At 43.3% G+C, this 25,695-nt stretch overlaps 2 protein-coding genes across 6 annotated transcripts in view; both read right to left on the bottom strand.

The window, feature by feature from the left end:
- Positions 1 to 707: 707 nt before the first annotated feature.
- On the bottom strand, positions 708 to 25,407 carry celf4 (CUGBP, Elav-like family member 4). 5 transcript variants are annotated; one of them, XM_047025503.1, is made up of 13 exons: positions 25,104 to 25,407; positions 14,052 to 14,100; positions 10,690 to 10,818; positions 9,848 to 9,936; positions 9,161 to 9,301; positions 8,164 to 8,305; positions 7,665 to 7,817; positions 7,108 to 7,218; positions 6,155 to 6,217; positions 5,779 to 5,859; positions 4,353 to 4,496; positions 2,236 to 2,431; positions 708 to 1,933 (listed from the first exon to the last, which is right to left on the bottom strand). In XM_047025503.1, the coding sequence occupies exons 2-12, from the start codon at positions 14,098 to 14,100 to the stop codon at positions 2,304 to 2,306; spliced, it is 1,230 nt and encodes a 409-aa protein (XP_046881459.1). In that variant the 5' UTR covers positions 25,104 to 25,407; the 3' UTR covers positions 708 to 1,933; positions 2,236 to 2,303. The 5 variants fall into 5 exon arrangements, with proteins under 5 accessions (XP_046881459.1, XP_046881460.1, XP_046881461.1 ...); XM_047025504.1 differs by having other exon boundaries at positions 4,413 to 4,496; XM_047025505.1 differs by having other exon boundaries at positions 9,857 to 9,936.
- zgc:165603 (uncharacterized protein LOC571425 homolog) overlaps positions 16,506 to 25,695 on the bottom strand; it is a 50,646-nt gene continuing 41,456 nt past the window's right edge. The window contains exon 3 of the mRNA XM_047024589.1: positions 16,506 to 16,666. Within this exon, the coding sequence (XP_046880545.1) occupies positions 16,506 to 16,666 (161 nt within the window). The remainder of the gene's footprint in view (positions 16,667 to 25,695) is intronic.

The raw sequence follows: 25,695 nt of genomic DNA, 5'->3' as shown, positions 1-25,695 counted from the left end.
TTATTTAACTGTTAATAGATTTGACAAGTGTGTGTACGCGTACTTGAACGTTATATGCAAATGTGGAAGAATACTGTTGTGATGGGGCATGGATGAATTGACATCATAGTAGCGCGTTGGCTGCTTGCAGTAGTGTTTTTGAGAGCACAGTGCTTGATGGCAGATTCTGCAGGTGACAAGGCACACCTTCCTGTGGTGATAGCCTATAAGCTACGTGCACTTGACTTGAATGCAAAAACCCCCCAGTTCATATCATGATATATTTATCCATTTTGGTTCAAGTTTCAAAGGAAACACTGTTTACGTATCTGTAGTGTGAAGCTCAAAAGATATGTTTGGAATAGAGTCGAAGATATTTGTCCTTTTCCTCTAAATTTGTGTAGCCTTAATCTCTTAAAGCCTGCTACTGAGAAGTGGCTTTTTGCATTTTCAAATAGTATTTACACCTACATATGTGTAAGATTTACACATATATTTAGCAATATAATGTGTGTCAGCATATAGTTTATCAGAGATAGGAATGCCTGCAGTTTTGGGAGCTGCCAGATTTGCGTTTCTTCCCAAGCAGAGCAGTGTTTCAAACTAGCTAAAATCTACAAAAAGATTACAGCTCAACATAGTCAAAGGCCGTTCTATATACAGACACACATATATAAAATATGCGTATATAAATACATATATTAGATTGTGATTAATATCTATTTATCCATATATACTGTATATATGTATATATATTAATACATTTGCTCGAATGCTTGTTATACATATACATATATATGTACTGCAAATATAAACAAGTTTATATATTTCAAACTTTTTTTTATGTTCTTTTAACTATGAGGTTAGGATGTCAAGTTAGAAAAGGTAAGGCTGTGATATGGAACAACCCTCCCCATGCACTCTCCATCACTACCAAGAGAAAATGAGAAGAGAAAAAAATAAACCTTTTGAATAGTTAATTGTAAACTAGCGAAGTGAGTGACCCCATTGGTCATCTGAAATAGTTCTGCCTGTATTCAAAAAGCATATCAGCAATATATATGTATATATATACATATATTGTATATATATTTTAAATGTACACATCTTTTAAATGCAACTCTTTAGCCACTTAACACTGACTGAAAGAGAAGCAGTGGTCCGAGTATATTAGAGCTACAAGTCCCCAGCAATAAAAATGTTTGGTCTTTTGGTCCCTAAAACAACTAAGGAATGACAGGTAAAACTCCCTGGAGACCGTTGCTATGGCTGTCCTTGGCAACGGTATCCCCTGGAAACGGACAGGCACTCCAAGCTAAAGATGGCCATCCCCATTCAATGCGAGTTTGTGTCCTGAAATATCACATCGCCGACAAAGTCCTATCTCTCCAGAGAGGTCTGTCCCTTCGTGTTTCATGTCCTGTAAAATTGGTATTTAAAAAGTTAGTTCCTCCATACACAAACGTCCTTACTTAAATACATCCTATGGCAATCCTCCATACTGTTTTTTTAAAAAGTTCTTTCAAGTCTCCTGATGTCCAGGGTTCCTTTGTCTCTTTTCGATTGGGGTTGGTCATTTGTATGTTTTTCTTTCTTTCTTTTTTTTCCCTTTTTTTTTTTCTTTTTTTCTAGTTGATCATTAGTAATAACTCCCTTGTGGTCCAACAAGGTAGATGTCACTCAAGCAGGGTTTTAGGGGCCATAGATAAAGGTGGAGGGGAGAGAAAGAGAGCCTTAGTCCTGGGGGGCGAGGCAGAAGGGGTTGGGCTACCAAGCTTGTATGAGTCCTCACCTCGGTACGTCCAACAGTTATCCTTTTACTCATCTCGTCTCTTTTCATATTTTTCCCAGTTTTTGATGCATTTGAATCCCCTCCCAATGATCCTGTTGTCCATTGCTCTTTCAGTTCGGTGGTCTTTTTCATTTAATCAAGTTACGATCCCGCTCTACAAACCTTTAAAAATAAGATATTGTGTGATTACTGACATGTAAGAAATGCTATCAACTATAAAATAAAATACAAATAGTCTGAATTATATGAACTGGAAAAAGCAGCAAGAGAGAGTTACAATATTATACAAACAATTGTCCTACAGTACAATATGAAATGTAATTTTTAAAATTCATTTAGCAGACATTTTAATACAAGTGTCATACAAATAGCGCATGTAGAAATAGCTTGTGCATGTAGAAATAGCTAGTACACAGCAGAGGTTCAAGATATGATAACTTCTCAAGTTTACCCCCCCGTCTTACCCGTCTTTTCCCTGTGCTTAGCGGCTGCCTTAGCCCCCAGGGCAGGGGCAGCTGGGTGGGGCAGGAGACTAGTAGGGGCGGTTGGCATCCTTCGGCCTTTTGAGCTGCACCTTGAGCCTCTTCATGCCGATCTGAAAGCCATTCATGGACTGTATGGCAGCCTGAGCACTGCCCGGGTTATCGAAACTAACAAACCCTGGGGGGGATGTGCCGAGAGACGAAACAAGATGGACAGGGAGAGAGAGAAAGAAGGAGGAATGTTGGTTAATTTTGATGTAAATTTTAATTTTGTGTTAGATCAAAGAAAAAACACAAGGAGTCATTGTTGGAAGATGAAAGAGGGGTGGAGGGATAGAAGGAATAGGGTTTTGAGATAAAGATTGCGTGTTAACACAAGTTACTTCAATAATTTATTCAACAGCATAATTCTTACATCTTGCAACATAAAAGACATCAGGTTCACATCAATTTCAAAATCATTAAAAACATTGTTACATTAGACTATCATCATCTTCGCTCATTACCTGTGATAAGCATTCAGATAAGGTTTGAAAAACAATTCTCCACATTCAGTTAATTTCTTTCCAAATCAGTTTTTAACCTAATATAACTCAATAAGGCATTTCAGTATGTGATATTATCTGCGCTGTACACATACTCATATTTCAAAATGTATTGTATAATATAAATCGTCATAAACCATTAAGAATGCTTACAAGAGGTGCACTAATCATTTCATATTATCAACTGGACATCAACATATAATCTGTATTTACAGATACATTAAACACCGTTTTACAAAACATAAAATTATTTAGGATAATAAACATAACATGAACCAACCTAATAACATGCATTGGATAAATAATACATTGTATACTCTCGGATAGTATCATAAAGATTAATTGATAAAAACAGTGTACAACATCAGAGAAACTTGTACAGTTGGTTAGTATTGTGGCGCCTGAATTATATTAAAAAACTTGTTGAAATTATTAGGAATTAGGTAATCTTGTGTATCATGTTCTTATGTTGTACATCTAAGCTCAAAACATCTACTCTCAAATCCTCGAGAAATCTGCTGCCTAGACTGGTGGTGCACACTATTGAAGTTGGTTCAATAGTGAAAATGTATGACTCAACAGTCATGCACTTACTGTTTATTTTGGCTCTGTAATAATAATATAAAACCAACCTAGTACATATATAGCATACATAAATACATTTGTGTGTCCAAACAACCTTGTTTCATCTGTTCATGTGAACTTGCTGTCGAAACCTTGCTACCTGTGTTTCTTGAAGTATAATAAGTCACCATAAGGGCTTATATTGTCAGCAATAATTTAAAGCACCAATGATTGCCAATTCATTATATTGTGGAGATGCACAGTAAGACTCAATGCTGATAGTCTGTCATCTAATAAAATAACACCATCAGTGCATGCAGTCTACAGGACAATGATTCACCCCCCCTCTCACATAAAGACAAAATAAGTATTGTCCTTATGTAAGTGTAGCATTAAAGAAGCACTCCTTGACCCCTGTTTGTGCTCGTATCTCTCTTAAACCACGGGAAACGCATCGGCCAATATGTGCTGTGGTACCAGCTAAAAAGAGGATTTACAGAGATTAAAGGGTCAGTGTAATCCCTGCAAAACAAGTTTGTCAGACTTGTTTCCACTATCTTGAAAGTAGCCTAATGTTGAAATGAGTCAATGTCCCAGCAACATTGTTAAGGTCCAACTTTATAATTTAACACCACATATAATCAGGTTAATTTAGTATTTTTTCCTGGTGAAGCATACAGCTGGATCTAAACAATGGGCATTAGATTTCTGACTAAATCAAATGTGTCAACAATTTGAGATTCTGCAATGCATTGTCTTTTTATGGAGTACTGCTTTAATTTGTTCCCCCTCATTTGTAAGTGATGACACATTCATTCCCCTCTAAATAGTGTCCCCAATGTTGAAGCAACTACGGCAAATCTCCAATCTCTCTTTCCAATGGTTTCATAAAACGAACTTGGCTGCAGTGAAGAAGGTCATTAGTGAAAGAAGAAGAAGAAGAGGAATAATAAGAGGAAGAATTGTTTGGTTTTATTTGATTTTACCCACCAAAGCATTTACTTTGGTTTGTCGCCCGATCCACAAACACTTTGGAGGAGATGACATTACCGAAAGGCAGGAACATCTGCATCAGCTCGCCATCCCCAAACTCCTGAGGGAGGTGATAGATGAACAGGTTACAGCCCTCCGGCCCTGCGCACACACAGACAAACACAGGGAAGAAGAGGGAAAAGAAGAAAAAAGGAGTGGGGGGGGGGGGGGGGGGGGGGGGGGGGCGGGGGATAGAGAAATAATAGGAAATGGGGGGGGTGAAAGGAGGATGTTTAGTTGCCAAAGTACATTTCATGAATTTTGTTTACATTTATACAACACAATCCATTTCGACTTAAAAATAAATGTCCTATCTATTTTACTGTAGTACGTTTTATATAGAAAGATGTCTGTCCATTTAAATCATTGTATTACGTTCTAAAGTGTGGGTTTTTACAGAAGGGAAAAGCTCCTTGCTCCTTCTTTCAGCTCATAAAACATTGTAACCAGCACCGGTTATGTTTTCATTGTATTCTATTGTTGCTTACTTACAATGTATAACTTAAAATCGACTTTTGTAGTCCATTGAAGGATATCATGGCAATGTCATCAGTCCATGGGTACAGCACATTTTATGAACATTTTACCTGGAGGTAAATATCTCTTCTTCTTTTTTTTACCATGACCATAGTAGTGTTAGAAGACCAATCAAACTTTAAAAAGTTAACCAAAAGGATCAAGGTAGAAAAAGGTATCTATATATTAGGACAAATCCAAATCCTAGTATGTTAATATCTCACTATTTTATAAAGCTTTCTTTCTTTCTTTTTGTGTACAGCTTCCAAACATATCCACAGGGGGGAGCTGGTGTCACAAGCACAAAGTGCAATGGGTCAACAAGGTGCACATGAGGTTATTCTTTTGTTACTCCAAAACTGTCTACGAATTCCTCGCCAGAATTCCTGGAAACACTGTCGGTAACCCACTTCCATTGGAAATCCACTTGCGAAGCCAAACGTTCTAAAGCACATACTACAGGCCTTAGTAATGTAACATCGCTTTTATAACAATCTATAAAAATGTCAGCTTATATATTCCTAATGCTTCCCAACGACGGAAGTGGATAAAGGCTCAAACGTGCATAGTAAAAGTGCTGATGATAAATCTAAATGTAAGAAGACTACATAAAAGCATCTGTAACTAAGTTGTATTCATATTAAATGAGAGGTGCTTTTAGCATGCTGTTCTATGTCTGATTCTTTCCCACATGACTCAACTGCTTTAGAAGTATCGCCATAGGCTGTTAAATAGGGTCATGAAGGCTTCATTGAGTCTCAAATACTTTAGTAAAAGAACTATGGCGGCATGCGAAACATTTAATAACTGTGTAAATCAAGGCAAGCATGGTTTACAATGATGTGCGTGTGTTATATACCTGCCTCACCTTCTCTCTGTTGCTGTGGTATGATGGGTGGGGGTTGGGGAAAGGCCTGGCTGATTTGCCCGTATGCAGCTGGGTAGGCTGCTGAGACACACACACAGACACACACACACGCTAGCAGATCAACTAACACTCGGCAATGCACGTGCGAACACACACACTCGGTTGTATGCGAACACGCACACAATAGATCATTTAACACCGAGAATAATCTACACACACCGAGTTGATCAGATAAGACACAAAGGACTTGTGTTCAAACATGATATACACACACACACACACACACGCAATGAAATCTGGTAAGAGTATTTAAACCCAAGCATTGGAACATGCACACAAAGAGCGCACACACACACTCCCACTGAGAGTGACAAACCTGCATACTGCTGGACCCCAGTGTAAGCCTGCTGTAAAGGATCGGCTGCAGTAGGACTCTGAGCTGCTCAGACAGAGAGAGACGGAGGGAGGGAGGGAGGGAGAGAAAGAGAGAGAAGGAGAGAGAAGGCGAGAGAAGGAGCAGAGAAAGGGGGAACCAAGAAGCGGCCAAGGGTAAGAAAGATGTGTGGAAGTAAGGAAAGGGGAGAATGTGGGAGGAAAAAAGGGAGAGGATAATATTGACTGGTTAGAGACATGATTGGGGAAAATAGCATGCTGCATTTTTATGGGGGGACGTAGAAACCACCTGTCCGTGCTTTTTTAAATCCCTGTCTACTTAACTTGGCGTGAATGACATCCAGCCTATCTGGTTTGGGACTAAAACACCAGCAACTGATGTTCCTCAGACACCAAGCGGTTTCTTTGGACACCAATGTTTTGCATAATATTCTAAGAACTCCCAATGAATCTGTGGAATCTTCTGGAACATAACGTTGAAGAATGAGAACAAATGTTGTCGTACAAGCCTGGTTAGGGCTAAACTATGAAGGGCAGTTCACCAATTAAACCTTCATGACCAACTGCTAGTCACCAAATCACAGCGATGGGATGAGTCATCACAATTTTACAGTACAATTCTAAAACCCCAATACAAATTCTCAAAACCAAGAACATGTGTATCATGCATATTTAAACACTTCTACCATGATAAACACTCACTACTGTTCCACATTCATACAAAACTATTCACACAACGTCAATAAAAAAAAAGTAATTGAACTCGCAAAAGCTCACCCGCACACCAATACCCACAGCCCTACCACCAACAGCAAAGCTGCAATATCATGCAAGGCCTCTGCACATGTGAACAGGAGGACTAAAAAAAGAGCTTGATTTGGTTCATGAGAGAGAAAGAGAGAGAGAGAAAGAGAGAGTTGGGGTGGAGCAGGTTACCTTCAGAGAGAGAGGACAGGAAGCACCCTCCCTGAACCCCAAAACAACTCCGGGGAGCCACGCCCAAGCCGTTCTTCTCAGAGTCCTCCCGAAACACCACCTCCTGCAACACTGGAGAGAGAGATGTCGGAGGGGGAATAAGTGTTTCCTTCTCTTTAGAAAACACCCCCTAGATGCCAACCTCAAGACATACAGTGACATGACAAGCACGCACCCTCTTAAATTAGTCATAGAAACATACGTTTGACCGTATCTTAGCAACACCACTTACATCCCTAACTCCACAACATGTGGCAGTCTCGATGATTTCATTCGACGTTCGCAGTTAAAGTGCGATCGTTTCGATTTTATTACGCATGCCCTAATGCTTTGCTGAGCTGTTATAGTATTTTAGACAGTATATGCTACATCAGGCTTGTAACACATCTGGTATTTGTGCCAATGGATGGAGACCCTTGTGTCATACCAAATGTAAAAAAACTACAAATGAAAAACAAGTGTGTTCCCCCTCCCAGCCTGAATCGGAGGGCTGGCGTCGGTGGGGGTCAGGGACGGACCTGGGTAGGGGTGGATCCCGTTGGTGAAGACTGCCTCCGTGGGGGGCTGGCCGTTGGCCTGAGGGGGGGGCATGCCAGTGAAACCGTTGACGCTGATGGGCGAGGGGATGCTGGTTACTGTAGGGGCGCTGATGCCAGGTGGGGTACTACCACCTGAGAGAGACAAAGAGAGAGTATCGTTTAATAATGTCTGCCATCAAGGTGGAACTGTCAAGATGTATTTAGCTGGTCGAAATGTTAAATGATTCGCACAACAGACCCAGAGGACTTGACAGGTGGACCTCATTTTTGTCCAACTGTGCAATGCCTCGGAATGGACACAAATATCCAGAGACTGAAGTTTAAATCAACAAAACTATAAACTAGGTTTCAGATGGGTAAAAAGACAAATGGCACAGAATCTGAGTGTGAAGCTGTACAGCAGTTGCTTGCCCAACAGATATAGAAAGGATTTGACATCTAACCCTTGACAACCCAACGGTCAGCCCTTCTCTCCTACCTGAGGTGGGGGTCATAGGTGCCCCAGGGATGCCGTTGATGGTGGCCATGTGCTGCATCTGGGCAGCGGCAAAGGCCGCCATGGGACTGAGATACCCACCCTGACCTACTGATGCCATCAATGCTGCTTGTTGCTGGACCTGCTGAGGTACATACGTGGAAAGATTTAAGAGTTAAAAGATTCAGTTTAGAGTTGGAACCCTTCAGGACAAATAAATAGGTTGTATTACAGACAGAAACTGCCCTAATCGGTAACTGGTTTGAATTGTTAGACCCATAGTTAAACACCACTGCTGAGCCTTATGAATGGTCTGTTGGAGCATTTATATCATATTTTTTAACTGATTGACTTGTCTGTTGAGTTGAAGCGTTTTAACATTTTAACAATGTGAACAATGTTAACATTGTGAATGTTAATATAGTGTATATAGATATATATACATATATCTATATACACTAGTTGAACAAAAAAGCCTACTTAAAAGATGGCAAAGTGCTTCAAATCAACACATGTAACAACACTCACATGACACTGTATATAATGAATCAGTTATTCATTATTCCTCCCAAAGTCACTTCCTTTGTACTGATAAACCTTTATTTTAACATTAGCACTCACAGGATGTTGACTCTTTAGGTGTCTATAATGACTACTTAGGATAGGCTGTGTTAACGAAAGTATTGTTCCTGCTTCAAATTCAAACCGAAGAGTCCTTGCTTTTGAATGCTGCTTTGGAATTCATAAACTGTAACTTCAGTATTCTTGAGTTGGGACCATTGTTGCACTAAAATGCAGACGGTTCCTTGTTGGCACTAACTCCTGTAATAGTGTTAAAACGATGCAATGTTTGTCCTTGCAGCCAGACAAGGACTATTCTATATACACTATTTGTGTGTGGCTTTGTACAAAAGCATAGAGCTAAATTCATGAATTTCAATCTAGATGATACAGGTGGATGATGGTTAGACCCAAGGGTGGATTCAGTGAGGTCTCTTGCCTGTGCGTAAGCCCCATAGGCGCCAAATTGCAGGGCCATGGGGTTAAAGATCCCCATCTGACCAGCCATTTGCTGCATGCGCCGGATGGTACGCTCCTTGTCCGTGTCGGCAAACTTCACCACCAGACTAGAGGAGGCACCCTACAAGACACACACACACAGTACATAAGCCAGTGGCCGATACACATTATAGCAAGCACATTCAGCAAGACACAAACATGCTTTCTAACTACATCTCCGCTCTATACAGCTTACATCCATTGCCTACGTAAACATGAGAAATTCTTAGTTTTGAATCCAATTAGAAAATAATGACTTCAAAGGCAGTCTTTTCTTTCAACACCATCTATGAAGCACCTCTGCATGTGTCACCAGGGGTCTATGAGTCCTCCATGGAGTTCTCCACTTATAGAGAGATCAACATAGAGACATCCACCGACACACTCATACACCCTTCTCTACTTGAGGTAATTTAACACCATATCACATTTGCATACAATTTTCTCTGTGGCCTGGGGGGGATCAAGTTATCAAGCGACTAAGAGTGGGAGATGAAAATATGCACAGACACGCAGACTTCGTGACCGTCAATTAGCACATTGCCGGAGCAACCAGTTGTATCCTGCGATGCGATGGCACGGTAACGAACAGACAAACACATAAGCTATAACACACTGAAACACTCACTCCACTCACAGGCATTGTCTGGCTGCCGTGTAGTGCACTGATGGCTGCCTGAGCTTCAGCGTGGGAAGAGTATTTTACGAACGCGCAGCCTGGCAGGAGGAGGCCAGTGTTGGAGCGGCGAGGTTGGAGAAAAAGGAGAAGGGTGGGGGAGAGAAAGCCAAGAGAAAAAAAATGTTAATATTTCTTCTACCAGTTGGTTCCCAATGTCAGATGGTTTGGTATGAGTTTGGGTAGTTAAGACGGATGGTTCCCTAGTCAGTCCCTAAGTCGATCTCTGTTATGTCACTCCAAACCCTGTCCCTTTGGGAGCGCTGAAACGAGGCTGGCGGCAGTTGTGGCTTACTTATTGATGAACTTCACTGATAAATTTGAATGATCAAGCTCGCAGCAGCCATTGAACAGACCCATTTAGCTGAGTAAGCTCGCTGATGAGGCCTCGCTAATGAAGCTTACTGATGAATTGGAATGATCAAGCTTTACTGTAATCATCTGGCTTAGTTACGATGAGGCTTATTGATTGGTTGTAAGCCGACTGGATGGAGTTAATGAGGTTCTTGCATGAAGCACTCTGACAAGTTCAAGTTGTTAACATCTGGTGCTTGTCGCTAATGCTAACAGGAGAAGGCAGGCTACTGTTGGAGACCCAAGTTTCCAGCCCAAACTTTGTGACTGTAAGCTTTTCAAATGAAGTTGAAATCCTCAAATGAGTGTGCAATAATGTAATTATTTTTCCTGTATTACATCCATCAGTGAAGTTTCATTTCTCATTATAAACCTTTTGTAGAGACTTTCCATTTGAAAAGTTATTACAAATTATTTGTGGCGGAACCAAAAAGATTTACCTTTGCTGTTTCCATCAGGACCTCTGAGGATGGTGCACTCCTCAATTCCACCAAATGACTCAAAGAGACGACGGACATCATCTTCGGACTGCTGCTTGTTGAGCATTCCCACAAAGAGTTTTCTGTCTTCTAAAACAAATAGGAACTGGTCAAATCGTTGCATTGTCTACGTGGTGATTGGCAGATCCTTTAGAGATTTGCATCCATTTGACTACCTTTCCTCCAGTGAATTTAGGTTTGACCAACATTTCTACCATACCTCACCCATAGATCTAAAAGAAAGTTATGTTGCTTATACTTCTCCACTACTTTGTTATGAATGAGAACGTATAAAACAAGTGTTTACAAGTGGGTGATTATAAAATACAAGTACATATACAAGTTTAGTTCTGGATTAGTGAAAAAGGCATTGAGCAACTGTGGAAAATAATGTATCTGCAGGAATATTAATGTGTGTGGTGTGTGTGTGTGTATGTATTTGTGTGTGTGTGTTTGGGGTCTGCTCTCTCAATGCCTCGGCCTGACAGGGTGTCCTTGCAGAGTCAACAAGACTAATCTCCGCTCTGGCCTTGCACAGGGGGGATTGTTTACAAGTGTGGGCCGGAGATCCGGGATGGTGGGCCCACACACACACACACACACACTTGGATATTCACGTACACTATCACACACAGACGCACACGACACATCATTGACGGCCAAAGCCTTGTGCAGTTCCCTTGGGAGGGCACCAATAAATATGACATCTCTCTTAGGGAAACGACTCTTAACACAACACGCTAACATGATGCCAGAGATGAAATCAATGGGAACCAATAAGAACCCGGGTCCCAAGGGAGCGCGTGTGTAAAACGATGCGCCCTGCACAGATCAAGCGCACAACCTTAAACGGGGTCAGAACTTATTCGCGGCGGCGTGCTAATTGACGAAGTTTCTTTATTCAAGATTGTTACGAAGGATTACAGCAGGCTTCAAACTTCAAAACGTAGTCTTGCGACCTTGTTCTATTTAATCACAAGGGGGGGGGGGGGGGGGGGGGTGTATTGCTCAGTGGGGTTTTCTTTTCTCTCAGCTATTCTGCCTCAGTTGGTCTCCTGCTCTCTTGACAGGGGTGGAAGGGGTATCGAGCTATGTTTCTCAGTCCATTTAGTCGACAACTTCCAGACCCCTTCAAACCTCTCTACTCGTTCTCTCTTTCTCTTCCTGCCTCGGCCTTCTCTGACACTCTCACAGAGAACGAGACAGAGCACTGTGCGTTTTAGGTGTAGCCATTTTCTCTCTAAAGAAGGCGCCCAATTGCAAAGCCCGACAGATGGACACTGACACTGACAAAAAGAGAGGGCCTGGAAGACAGATAGAAAGGTAGAGGGGAGAGAGACATGGAACAGGCAGGGATGAGGGGATACTGGGGAAGATGGCTTAGACGACAAAAAGAGGGTGGCGGAGAAGAGAAACAAAAGAGAAGGGGAAAGAAATGACACTGACAAAGATAAGGAAGAGAGGTTGAATGAGAGTGGGAAGGAGTAATGAGGAGCAGGGGAGAGGAGAGAGAGAGAGAGAGAGATAGAGAGAGAGAGAGAGAGAGAGAGAGAGAGAGAAATGAAAAGAGGGAGATGTTGGCATCCTGCTCTAGCCCTCCCCCACTAAGCATTTGTATCCTTTTCCATCCAGCTCCATCAATCACACTCAAAGAAGACCAAAATAAACAGAGGAAGAAGTCATGCAATCCCTTTCTTTCTCTCTTCCCATCTTTCCCCACCTTTCTACCTCACAGTCACACTCTCCCTCTTCTCTCTTCGTTCCACCTCTCTTTCTCTCCCTCTCCCTGAGACACACGCGCCTCACCTTCTCACTCGATATGTTTCTTCCCCTCACTAACACCCCCCCCCCGCATGCTCCCTGCACGCTCTACTTCTTTCTTTTCCCCCCGCCCTTGTCTCTCCCTTTCTCCGTTTCTCTTTCTCTCCCTCCCTCCCTCACTCGCACCCTCCTCCCTTCCTGATATCTGTGCGCATATATTGACAATCTGCCTGAGATGGTTTCAAGGGCAGACCCTAACTAAGAACATCTTCAGCTGTGTCAATTCATTGCGGTGTCCATTTGATTGACAGTATCCGTAGTTTTGACTATAAATCCTATCCTTTACAATGAGTCTGGACATCTGAGTTGCAGTTGGGTGTCTAGTAATGAGTACTTTCACTGTGATGGCGGATCTGTTTTGGAATTGTAAGCATTTGATTGAGACATGGATTTGGCATTGGTTTGCATGGGTTTTCGTAACATACCAGGTACTTAGACATGGGAAAACGTGATTCACTTATCTTTTTCAGTTAATTGGTTGATGGTGTACCTTTAATTCTTGTCAGATATTAATGTTAGAGTGACTTGTGGGAATCAGGCAGTATTCTCCAGATTCTCTCAGCTATTCTATTCAGTGCTCCAAATGGAATATCACACCCATGGGACAAGTTGTTTAAATGCATTATATTCAGGAACATTACAACACCTGTCAAACAGAATATTGAGAATGTGCTGTATTATGTAACAATACAACCAGTACCATAGAAACCAGGGGTACTAAGAATTTTATTGCAAAATGTTAACAAAATCATAACCCTTATGCCTCTCTTCCTCCTTCCCTCAGGAAACATTTTATGTCATGATAAAGTCATGAAGTCTCAAATATTTAGATATCATATACCATCGATGAAATACCATAAAAACATACAACCCCCTGGACAAAAGTGAACCATGTTATGCATGGTGACTAGTAAATCCAGTGTCATAAAGAAGAGGATTCCTAAGTAATTGTTCATGTAAGATTGTATGGTAGCCTAGTATCTGAAATGCAGGATCTGACATGGAATGATTATCTGTCAAAAACAGTAGGTTTTTGCTGTTGTTCTCGATTCATTGACACTCTCTGATGTTTTGGAAAATAGATTTAAAGCCCAATACAAAACATTTGAAATGAAAAGCCTGTTTTTTATGTTTTTAATTAAGTGAAAATCCCTGAAAACTAGCGTCAAATGCTGATAATTTACTTAATCCAAATTGAAGTACAGCTCAATTTAAACAAGAGCCACCTAAGATTTGCCTCCTTATTTCCACTCTGCGAATGCAAACACACTCAAACGGCACACAAATATTTCGACAAAACAAGGCTGGACTCCTGTCTCCTGTGATGGGACAAGAGAACAACAACAAAAACCAACTAACGTTTACACAACGTGTCTCTAGCGTTTGAGTTTTGCCGTGAGTTTGCTGGAAGGGTGGGGCTGGTGAGGGTGCTGGAGGGGACACATAATGTTGACGCTAATCTGGTGTGGGCAGCCATGTTTAAAAAAGACAGAGCACTGTACCTCCTCGGCTCTCGCTGTCCGCCGGCTTCACCTGGATGGGTCTGTTCATCTGCAGAGAGACAGGGAGACAGAAATAGAGAGAGAGAGGGGGGAAAGGGAAAGAAAGAGAGAGAGAGAGAGAGAGGTGTGAAAAGAGGGAGATGGGGAGAGTTAAAAGGTAGATGGAGTGGAGGGAAAGAGAAAGAGAAGAAAAACACATTAGGGGAAACACTCCGGTTGTGCATTACATCCACAGAATGGTCTTAACTTTACAATTGACAGTGAAAGGGAGTTTCGAAAATGCCAGACGAGTGATGCCAAAATGTGTCAGGAACAAGGCAAACATCGGACCACATCGGATGTAAGAAACGGATGTAAAGGGACGGGAGGCAGAATGGAGGGAAAGAGAAAGGAGGAGTGAGAATAGGGGAGGGGTGACAGAAAGGTAACTCTGGGTCAATAGTTATGAGTGTCCTCTGATTAGTTTGTCAGGAGTAGATGTATGTGTGTGAGAGAAAGAGCGAGAGAAACAAATATTATTTTGAGGTTGGCAGTAAGTATATTACATCAATGTGAGTGTGTGGCTTAGTACACATGCTTAGTACAGCTTGTAAACATACACATGGACCTGACAGACCATTAAAACAAACACACACAATAGACATTAGCAGCTCCCCAAGGCCAAAAATATGGCACTATTTTCTAATAACTCGCTCCATTTCTTATTTTACTGTGCACATTACCAAATTACTGTTGTTATTCAAAGTGTAATATGAATATTTCATACAATGTATGAAAGGATGAGATCCAAGAACCAGTATTTGGTTGCACAAGATATGGTCAAATCAAACAGTTCCTAGGGCAATAGATGGATGAGTTTCCTGTACTTCACTACTAACAATGTTTTCCATTCTCCTTGGGGAAACTGTTACTTCTATTCATTGTACAAATTCTCCCAAACACATTTTCATATATATCTCCAGGTTTTTTGTGGAATTAATATCTAGGCTATTAATTAAAAGGTGTTTTAGTATACATTTGTCCAAAGAAATGGACAGGGGGAAGGATATTTGACTGATATGCAGTCAAATGCACCACCAGTACCACTGAGCTATACCTGCCCCACTAGAATTCTTGGTCACTACAGAACAGTTGTGTTCTGACCTGCCTGAACTGTGACCTGTCTGACATTCTGGGTGTTTTTAAAGTGTTTGGAGTCATTGTCTTGCTGAAACTTGACTCATCAGGACTCATACCCTTCACTGGAAACAACTATTTGCACTCGAAAATGCCTTAGTAAGCTCCTGATTTAATTATGCATTGCACATATTTACAACGTGTTGGCAAACTTGCATTGCAAGGCACCCAACAAAGTGATCTCGAAACATCACTGAACCTCCCGCGTGTTTAACTACAGGGAAGGTGGAAAGGTTCTTAGTTCTGGAATGCCTGGTCTTATAGAGTCTCTAATATCCCTTTTCCACCTGCTCAACTCGATTGGACAAGGCTCGCCTTTGGTACCAGGCAGGGCCATTGAAAAAGATGGCTCTGGTACCAGGTAGCCTACTTTGCTTTCCACTGCAGAGAGTTGCCTATACCCCCTCAATGTAGCTGCTCGTCATAGCGATGTGGCATTCATCTGCCATGACGTTGTCTTCAACACGACACACAGCAACTCTAGGTTGGATCCTTTTACATTTAGTCATTTAGCACACGCTCTTATCCAGAGCGACTTACAGTAAGTACAGGGACATTCCTCCAGAGGCAAGTAGGGTGAAGTGCCTTGCCCAAGGACAAAACGTCATTTGGCATGGCGGGGAATCGAACCAGCAACCTTCTGATTACTAGCCCGACTCCCTCACCGCTCAGCCATCTGACTTTTGTTGGCAACCAAACAGAGCAACGTCTACACCTCCTTTATCGACCATTTAAAACTCTTATATGGTTACCGTATGCACCTCCCTGCCATAGTAAATAACTTGTTTGTGCAAACTTGGCGAATAAAGCTTATCTGATTCTGATTCAGTGTGATTTCAAGGGTTGCCATTAACCAAGTAGTCCAGTGAATAAAAAGAAAATAGAGCTGGTATTAGACAGCGGCCGCCGTTATAGGCCGCTACTGTAGCTTGGTTATTTACAAATGGTGGGTGTCTGCAGGATCTCTCGTGTCATGATTCTCTCTGACCAATCAGTAATCTGGTGACCAAAAATACCAAATAAGTTCAGGCAGGCTTCTAGGTTTGCCTGACGGAAAACCAAGAAGAGTCAGGTCGAGTCAGTACCATGCGGTGGGAAAGCGCCTTCATATATGTTCAGCAGTTGATTGAGCTGCTTCCTTCTACATTCAGACAATCCTTTGCTGCAATCTTTGGGCACTTTTTCTCTTGGGGCCATGTTGTCTGCGGTGCCGTGGGACTTACATTTCCTATTAACATCATGCATGGTGGAAATGGGAACATGTAGCTCTCTGGGGACTCACTTGTAGCCTTGGACTTGTCCATGCTTGGCTACAATCTTGTCTGACACCCTCAGACAGTTCTCGTTGAGTTTCTTTTCTTCATGCTCACGGTGGTAGACAAAGGAGAGTCCTTTCCTCAATTCAGACTGGTAGTAAGTGATATTGACATTGCAGCCACCTGCCGCTCGTCACACTTAAGTGCCAGAGTTAAAGAGCCTATCACCTGTATGAAATATTATTTCAAACTACTTTAAAGGGAACACCCAAAAGATTGTCTCGTCGAGTTTAGGTTAAACCAAAACCAAACAATTCATTAGCAATTAATAGCAATACACTTTTCTAAAAGAAACTGTTCTTTTATAAGTGTAGGCGTGCCAATGTTTTATGTCATACGTATATAAAGTGCTGCTCCAATCTACCAACAGCGCCCTTCCTGGTACCCCCCCCCCACCCCCACCCAACACCAAGGCAGCAATACGTTTTTCTTTAATCTTTTTTCTCTCTTTTTTTCTCTCCACGCCGTCCGTTGTGAGAGAGAGAGAGACAGAGAGAGAGAAAGAGAGAGAGAGACAGAGACAGAGAGAGAGAGAGAGAGAGAGAGAGAGAGAGGGAGCAGGAGGCCGGCCCTCCCTTCATTTCTTGCCTGTCAATCCTGGCAGCCTTCCCAGTTGACTCTGAGCTCAATAATACATGCACGCCCGCAAAACGCTCGCCGCCAATCAATTTTTAATAATGCCAATCGCCACGCTGCCAGCAGGAATTGAGGGGTGGGAAGGAGGGAGAGGGAACAGGGAAAGGGGATGTTGAGAGAGGGAAGCGTGATGAAAACAGGAGGGATGGAGTGAGGGAGGAGGAGGGCCGGGGATTCTAGGGGACCCATTTTGGTCATTATGATGAACCTGCTGCACGGAACAAGAGGAGTATGTGTATGTTTAGCAGAGTGTGTACGTGACCTTTAATTGTGTGTTTGTGTGTGTGTGTGTGAGAGAGAGATGCTTATCTATCTATTTTGATCCAGTCACTTTACAAAATGTATATGTTTGTGTATATATATATATATATATGTGTGTTTGTATAGTGTTTAAGTTTAATTGATATAGATTGTTAAAGTTGAGAAGTTAATGTTCGTATTCTGTCGGGTGGAGTGTGACACAGTGAGTTATGAAGCACACACAAATTGACAAAATTCTATGGAACCAATATGAACACCCCTTGAGTGCACTTGTATACTAATAAATGTACTACACAAAAGTGGACCAGCAAGCATTCTCCTTTGAGATTGATACCGGCAGACTACAAGAAGTTTATTAGTCTGTATTTCACCAGAAAAGTGCTCCGAATGGCTAGTACCTAATTCTTGGTGTTCTAAATGCACACAAATATCCACTTTATCTGTTAATTCTGCAGTGAAATAAGGCTAACAGTGTAAATAATGAACCAACCTAAATTTCACGCATTAATGTTAGGCGAGACATCCATTCCTACTAAATCTGACCATGCGCTGAAACACATTTAAGAGGCAGTGCCCCCCCCCCCCCCCCCCCTTACCACTTCCTCCCTCTCTTTTAACACCAGTAAAGCCTTGCTAATGTTTTAAATGTGTTTTGATGCATTATTTATTTCACACTGGCTGCTGATATCGAGGGGGAGAGACAGTGGAGGAAGACAGGGAGGGAGGTGTGGAGAACGAGGGAGGGAAAAAACCGTCGGATGGGTGGAACGAGAGGACCGGGGATACCGAGGCAGACACATGCAAGGAGGAGGGGTCCAGAGCGGGAGATTGACAGGCGGAGGGGGAGGGAGGAGGGGAGCTGTGACAGAGGATGGAGTGACAGATAGGGAGCCGTGCAGAGAGAGGGAATCGAAAGAGAAACAGAAAAAGGATTGAGTGGAATGAGTAGCAGAAATGAAGGAAGAAGAGTGAAGGGGAAATGGAGCTGGAGAGGAGGGGTGAAGGGTGGGGGTGTGGAATCATAAAAAGAGATGAAGGAAGGAGACCATGGGAGGGTGGGGGTGGTTTATGAAGACATAGATTAGGGATCGGTTCAAGGTCACAGTCTCCCAGCGAACCCCTTGGATCCCAAAGGACTTATGAAGCTGCATATATTTGAATGGTTTTATGCTGACCAAAGTGACTTACTCTGGACCAGTTTGGTATGAGTGTGGGTAATGCATTCTTTTTTGATGTGTGTGTGTGGGTGTGGAGGAGGGGGGGGGCGGGTTTGTTTTCTCCAAAATAAGTTTGGTTAAGATGATTTCACACCTACACATGCACATCCAACACTTGGAATTATTTCTGCTTCGTGCACAGACATTCATTCTAACACCTAAACAGCGACACGCACAAGTGTCCCCACACACACGCGTGTGCACACACACACATCCACCCACTGTAACGGGTGAGAAACAGACACCTTACTGCAACTCAAAGCTCGACAACTGGCCTTCATTCACACATAATATTTATACAACACACACACACACACATAGAGCTAGTCCCCACACAAACATAGCATTCACACATGCATCGTGCCCATTTTCCTGTGACATTAATACTTAGTACTAGGCAACCGTTTTTTCATCCTTCATCAACCGGTCCAAGGTCAGTTTTATCGTCCCGTACATTATGTTGAACACTAGCTCTGGGAAGTGGATAACTCATCCCAGACCAGTGGTTAGTGTGAGAGTAGCCATCACTGTATTGCTCCCCTGGGCTCTTCGAAGGGCCTGACAGCTGTGGCAGCTAGATGGCAGCATTGAGCAACACACGCCCTCGTTCGCTACAGTGAGTTCTCCACCTCTTCCCCTATTATACACTTCCCTGGTAGAGAAAACACCATCTCCACCTCAATTTCACACAAAGGAGCACCATTAAATACACACAGACACACACACAATGACATGTATGCTGCACACACATCACCGAATTAGGCACACAAGCCTAAAGCGACACTACACACACCCAAATGCGCGAGCCCCAAAAACACATCCTTCGCACATCTGCCCCTAACAATCGGAGAAAAATGTCTAGCTGCAGCTGAAAGCTCAACAGCTCTCCTCATTCACACATATCGTACATGCTCGGCAGTGCCAATCACCCACCCATTGTTCACATACGCACAAACAGTCCCCGGTCCACAATCAAAGGTCCACGCGACATCCCCTTTGCGCATGCGAGGGCTTTTGGCTTTACATAGCCAAAAGCCCTCACACACTCCAAACACACAACCTGCCCACACATGTACACACGGTGCTCAACCAAACACACACACACACACATTCCAAACTCCTTGCCGGGAGCATGCTACTTCTCCAATCTCTTTATCCTCACAAAGCCTACCACCCACACACACAAACACGCACGCACACACACACCCCCACACACGGGCTTAGTCCTATTGTTGCTTGGCAGGCTGAGAGTCCATCTCAGCAGCCGTCTGTTAGGATGGCCTTGGTAGAACCACATCATCTGCAGTCCAGAGGCAGCTACTGCTCGCTGTGAGACACAGACACACAGACACACACATACGCACAACCTCAAACACACACACACACACACATATATTCACGAAGACTCCCCTCCTCTAAACGCATGCACACACACACACGGCTGATTATGTAACCAAATGACAGCACTCTGCCTCACTCAGGGCTTCATAGAAAGGCCGGGAAGAGAACATGGACTGCATACAGGCAGTCTGCACACATCATTGTACTAAACAAGTGAGTCATTGTAGTACAGTAGTAAGGTTGGGTGCTTTCCACCATGAAATACCAGATATTGAGTGTCTGAATCTAACAAAACAATTATTGAGACTTCATTAATATCAAGGTTGAGTGCAGCTTCTTGTTGTCAACAGTTATCCAGTAAGGTAACCGGTTGTACACAGGTTTAGTAACTGTATGATTTCTATGAGTCCTTTGTCATCTCCTGCAGCTGCAGGTTTCCATCGCTGCCACCTTGTATTTAAGAGTTGGATCATTCATACCGACTCGTGGCCCCAGTACACACAAGCTCGAGTGAAAGCAAACCACGAGAAAAGAAGAAAGAATACATATTTAGAATGTGTTTTAACCATATCCGGGGAGAAGGTAGTATTTCTCGTTTTCATCAGGGCAGTGAGGTGGACCCAAAAAAAGTGAATCACTTTTAGAGTGAGTAGAACCCCGGAGGCGAGGTCATTTCATTATCAAAATGAGAAAGCACTCCTTGGAACTCTGAGGAGGGGATGAGGGAGCAATGTCTCTGCCATATAACGCAGAACAGTTCTTAGCATGCAAATCTTGGTTACTCCCCACCCAAACCCTATAGTGGTTTACCTGGTCATTTGAATATAACAGGGAAGACATCATATACAACGTCAGTGTCGGTTCTCAAAATCTGAGTGAAGCTTAGAAAATGACGGGACTGGCAGCAAACCTCTAGATAGCAAAATGGATGTTTAGCACACTAGCCTACAGGCCCGAGCAAAATGTAGCATGGCTATAGGCGCTGCTTTTTCTCTTGACAGGAACAGCATTACAATGGCAGGACTGAGAAGTTGAGGCTCTACTCTCGTTAATGCTTGATGGATGCATACAGTAGGCTACGTCTGAAAACCCATTGCTGAAGGGAAACAACATGCATATTTACTGCTAATTAGCTAACAACTATTGTTCTTTGTCGGTTTCACTGCCGATGGCAATTCTACACCTTTGTGGTTCTTAGAAGACTTGATTTTATAATCTGCTAAAATATTTACACCCTTCAAAAAGTAGGCTATGGTTCCCTTTCAGGCCATCCATGTTCCCTCAGAGTCACTTTCTGCCACGTCCATGTGACAGCACTGTGAAGTGAAGCATTAGCGAATCCCCCTCCAAGCAACCTTCTCCGACAAACAAGGACAGAGATTTTCTTTCACAACGAGTCCAGGAAAGAAGACAAGTATTCTCCAAGAATGTAATGGCTTGGCCTACTTGTTTGAGCACGGATTGTATTGCGAATCAGTCACGGGGGAGCGAGCAAAACAAATACTAAATAAAAAAAAAGAGATAAATTATGAATCGGCACAGTCTGTGCCTTTTCTCTCCGCTTGCTTTTGGATAGAGGGGTTACTCAGACCGTGATACTCTTCTGAGAGATACACGATGCGAATGAACATGTTTTTCAGGGCAAAGGTCCTAATGCATGCATGTATGATAACACACATCATCATACAGTTGTACTGTCTGATTGGAAGCACATTTCTTACAGACAGACAGAGAAAACACACAGTTTTCACTGCATCTCCCATCATAACTTGTTAGGTAGAGTTCCCCTGGTGCTGGGTGAGATCAGTGTGTGTATTCACACCGAGATGAAAAAGAAAACACAAGTGTGTATCTGGGAAGGAGACGGGTCTCTCTTCTAACCCTCGTTTCCTTTCATCAACATGGCTTACACACATTCTGCACAACCCAGTACACCCACATGTACAGTACACACACACACACACACACACACACACACACACACACACACACACATACACACAGAAGCCTTTCCTTTTTTTAATTCCTTATCCCCATCCACAATACGCCTAGTTTTCAAAGCTCACAATAACTTTTATACTTTTTGGCAGCCCTGAAATAGTAGTCTATAATCTTAAGGTTTGAAGGCTTTTCAAATTACCTCCCTACTTTCTCTCCATCAGCAACACCTGTCTTTCCCTTCCATTGTTTCAACGGGTTCACACCATCCCTCTCTCCTCCTGTCGCTGAGTCTGTTGTGGCATCGTGTGGGGGTTTCCAGACTATTATCCTAAAGCTAAACAAATTGTGTGCAGAGGTAACTTCAGACTCTATCGTTTTTCAAACACAGGAGGGGCTATCAACAGCTTAAACAAAGGAATTATAAGAGAGGAGACACAAAAAATGGTTACCTTTGCTAGAACAGTAACAGTGCTGATGATTACACCGTGACCGTGCCCTGCACATTTATTTCCACCTCTGTCACCCTTGTTCATGACCTTGTGTACACAGTACACACATATGCTGACACATATTCTTCTTGAGTATTACACACTTACTTTGAATGCACATCTTGCTTTATTGCATTCTTTGATTTACACATAAGGAATGCCCTCAATGACCTCAACATCCTTACCGATATGCATCTTGATAATAATAAAAAACGTGGGGGAAAATGAGCCAGGAGAAAGGCTGCTGGTTGAAAGACACAGCTCTTTCCTCTCCACTTGTTACATAATTCGATGTATGCGAGCAATCAACGGCGGATGCAGTGTTTCCATGGGGATTATGGCGAATGCTATTTAAGAGACAGGGTTTATGTCACGAGAGCGGAGGTGTGGAGAAATGGAGCGAGAGAGTGATAGAGAGGGAGAGAAAAGAGGGTGTGACAATAAAGGAGTGTGAGAAAATGGGTGTTGGAGGAAGATAAGTGTAGATGAAGGAAAACGAGAAGAGGGGTGTTCAGAAATGTGTGTGAGAGAGTGCGCGTGCATGTCGGCACATGCACGAGTGTTTGTATTTGGGCGTCTATTTGAGCCGACGGAGAGTCTGCGTGTGCCTCAATGAGGGAAAGGTAAAAAGAAAAAAAATCACCATTCTCTCTTTCTCTTCCTCTCTCTTTCTCATTCTCCCCCCGCCCCCACCTCTCTCTTTAAACCCACAGCGACACACTGGCTTTGCGGTGTCGATTACGCAGGACGAGGGAGGGAATCATAAATTCTGCTTTCCCCTCCCAGAAGTGGGCATAAATCAAATGCGCGCACCAGTGTGCCATCACTGGATTTTCTTTTACTTATCTAATGAATAAAAAATGAAAACAAGTTCAAAAGCTGTCAAATTTGGAACTGGGCAAAATTGTTGTCCCCCTCCTTCCCTCCCTCTATTTCTGTCCTTTCTCTAGCCGTCACCGAGGTAGAAAGAGTGAGTGGGCTTCCCGTAATTGCTCTGGGAGTATTCATGAGCGTTTCAGTGTGTGTGTGTGTCTGTGTGTGAGTTTGTGCGCATGGGGTGTTTTTGTGTGAAGCAAATCCCAAAGAAGCACACAGACACACACACTGGTGTGTGTGCACATGGCACAGGGCGCACACACGCACACACCTCAACTCACACTTGTAGACAGCACCGTGCACACACACAAACACCCAGATAAACATCCCCTAATAACCACACATGCACATACACACTGCTCTCTTTCTGTATCTCTCTCTCTCTAATGTTGGAATACGAGAGGGGAGGGCGTCGTAATCGGCTGTCAGTCACCATAACCTGTCCCTGTGTAGTTCTCCTTTCTACCACCAGAGGCAGATACGTGAAAGACAGAGGTGGGTAGAGAGAAAAGAGGAAACGGTAAGAGCGAGAGAACTGGTACAGAGGAGTCATGCGTGTCAATAAAGGTAAACCGATGCCTGTAGGAGGTATTATGGGATGCCCAACTTCCATACCCTCTGCCAACCCTCCACCCTGGAAGTCTGGAGGGGGGGGGGGGGGTGGGGTTGCATATAACGAACAATATAGAAGACTGACAGCTCTTTCTCCCTCACTCCCACACACAGACACATTGACAGCTGTCCCTTTCTCTCCCTTACCCTCCCTCTCTCTTTCTGTCTCTCTCTCTCTCTCTCTCTCTCTTTCTCTCACACACATGCACACACACTGACAGCTCTATCTCCCTCTCTCCTCTTTCTCCTTCACACGCGTACACACCCTGATAACTCTTCTCTCTTGCACAAACGGATACTCAAACACTCGGCCTCTCTTTCGGCCCTTATTCCTCTCCTCTATTTCTCTCTCTGCCTATGTGTCTCCCCCCTCCCCTCTTTCTCGCTACCCGTACCCTCTCTCTTCTCGAGCAGTCCTGGGGACAGAATGCTGAAGTGTCACTTTCAGAGAGGGAGGCCAGATCTAAGGCTTAAGACCGTAGGGACAATTTACTGCTGTAACTACAGTAAGTAATCACTACAGCAGTCCACTGGCTACTCTCAGCCTGGGCGGAACACACACAAACACGCACACGCAGGCACACGTGCATGAATATGCATGTCTGCGTACACATGCATAGTGTACGTGCACACACACACACACACACTCTAGGATGCCTAGAGTACTTTTTTAGAGGCATAAAGGCCTCCCTCCCCTGCCTGCACTCTTCTCCCTCTCCGATCACATAATCACCCATCCCACCCTCCCCGGCTGATTAAATATTGAACAAGGAGGGGAAGAGGGGAGGGGAAGAGAGGGATGTGTGTTCCTGCCAAATATGCCTGAAAGGTTGGATAGAGGAATATAGTGGAGATGTTTGCAGGAAAACAATTCGGTTGCCTCCAACTAGTTAAGGGTGGGAGGTGAGGCATCTCTCACTCCCACACAAACATGCACATGCATACACAACAACGCCGAACACAATGTTCTGCTTGGCTGTTAGTCAGACTGCAACAGGAATGGCTTTGCTTAGGAAGCAGTTCAAGACGTTATGTCCTTTTAGGCTCATGCACACGTACACATGCAATGACTAAGATGGACATGCGCATTAATGAACCCAGACACACACACACACAGACACACACACTGACTGAAAGAAAGGAATGATCCTGCCCCCTTGAATGAAAAAAAGAGTGTCAAGGACATACCAGTGCATCCGTCAATCACAGGCCCCTCTACGATCTCTCATATTCTCCTTTACGCGCGTTTGCACATTCCACTCTTTTTTTGTTCCATTCCAACATTGCAGCTATTCACCTCAGCAACAAGGGGCACCCATTAATGCGCCACCGACTTCACAGTCCCACAGACGAATACTTAGAATCATTTCAAAACTTCAGTCATTCCCGGCACAACTCCCTGGAAGCACAAGACAGCGAGAGAAAGAACGAGAGAGAAAGGAGGTGGCGGAGGGGGAAAAAGAGGAGGGTCAAAGGTATAGCTGCAGTGTAGTCTGGGTTTAGGAATGAAACTACCAGCTGGTATCTCGCTCTTTTGACTGATGGTCATCTCCCCTTCTTGCCCCCTTCCTTTCCCCCCTGAAGGATGCTGCTAATCTTAGCATTAGCTGGCACCCACCCACCCCTCCTGCATGCCGCCCTTCTCTTTCCAGAGACAGATGGGAGGGATCATTTTCATTACCTAACGAGGAAACACAAAGCTTAAATTGCGCTTGTAAAGATCCCTTAAAAGGTAGCTAATTTACAGACTAGTAAAAAGGACGAGGGAACTTTGGGGGAA

This window comes from Hypomesus transpacificus, chromosome 9, assembly GCF_021917145.1.
Source record: "Hypomesus transpacificus isolate Combined female chromosome 9, fHypTra1, whole genome shotgun sequence".
Classification (NCBI taxonomy): Eukaryota; Metazoa; Chordata; class Actinopteri; order Osmeriformes; family Osmeridae; genus Hypomesus; species Hypomesus transpacificus.
Note: the sequence above shows the minus strand (reverse complement) of the source record. Positions and strands in the feature narration are given on the sequence as shown.

Coding starts and splice junctions, on each gene's coding strand:
- celf4 (XM_047025503.1), bottom strand. CDS start 14,100: ATGAACAGACCCATCCAGGTGAAGCCGGCGGACAGCGAGAGCCGAGGA. Junction 9,937..10,689: donor TCCTGATGGAAACAGCAAAG/GTAAATCTTTTT, acceptor TCCTCCTGCCAG/GCTGCGCGTTCGTAAAATAC. Junction 6,218..7,107: donor CCTGTCCTCTCTCTCTGAAG/GTAACCTGCTCC, acceptor CTGTCTGAGCAG/CTCAGAGTCCTACTGCAGCC.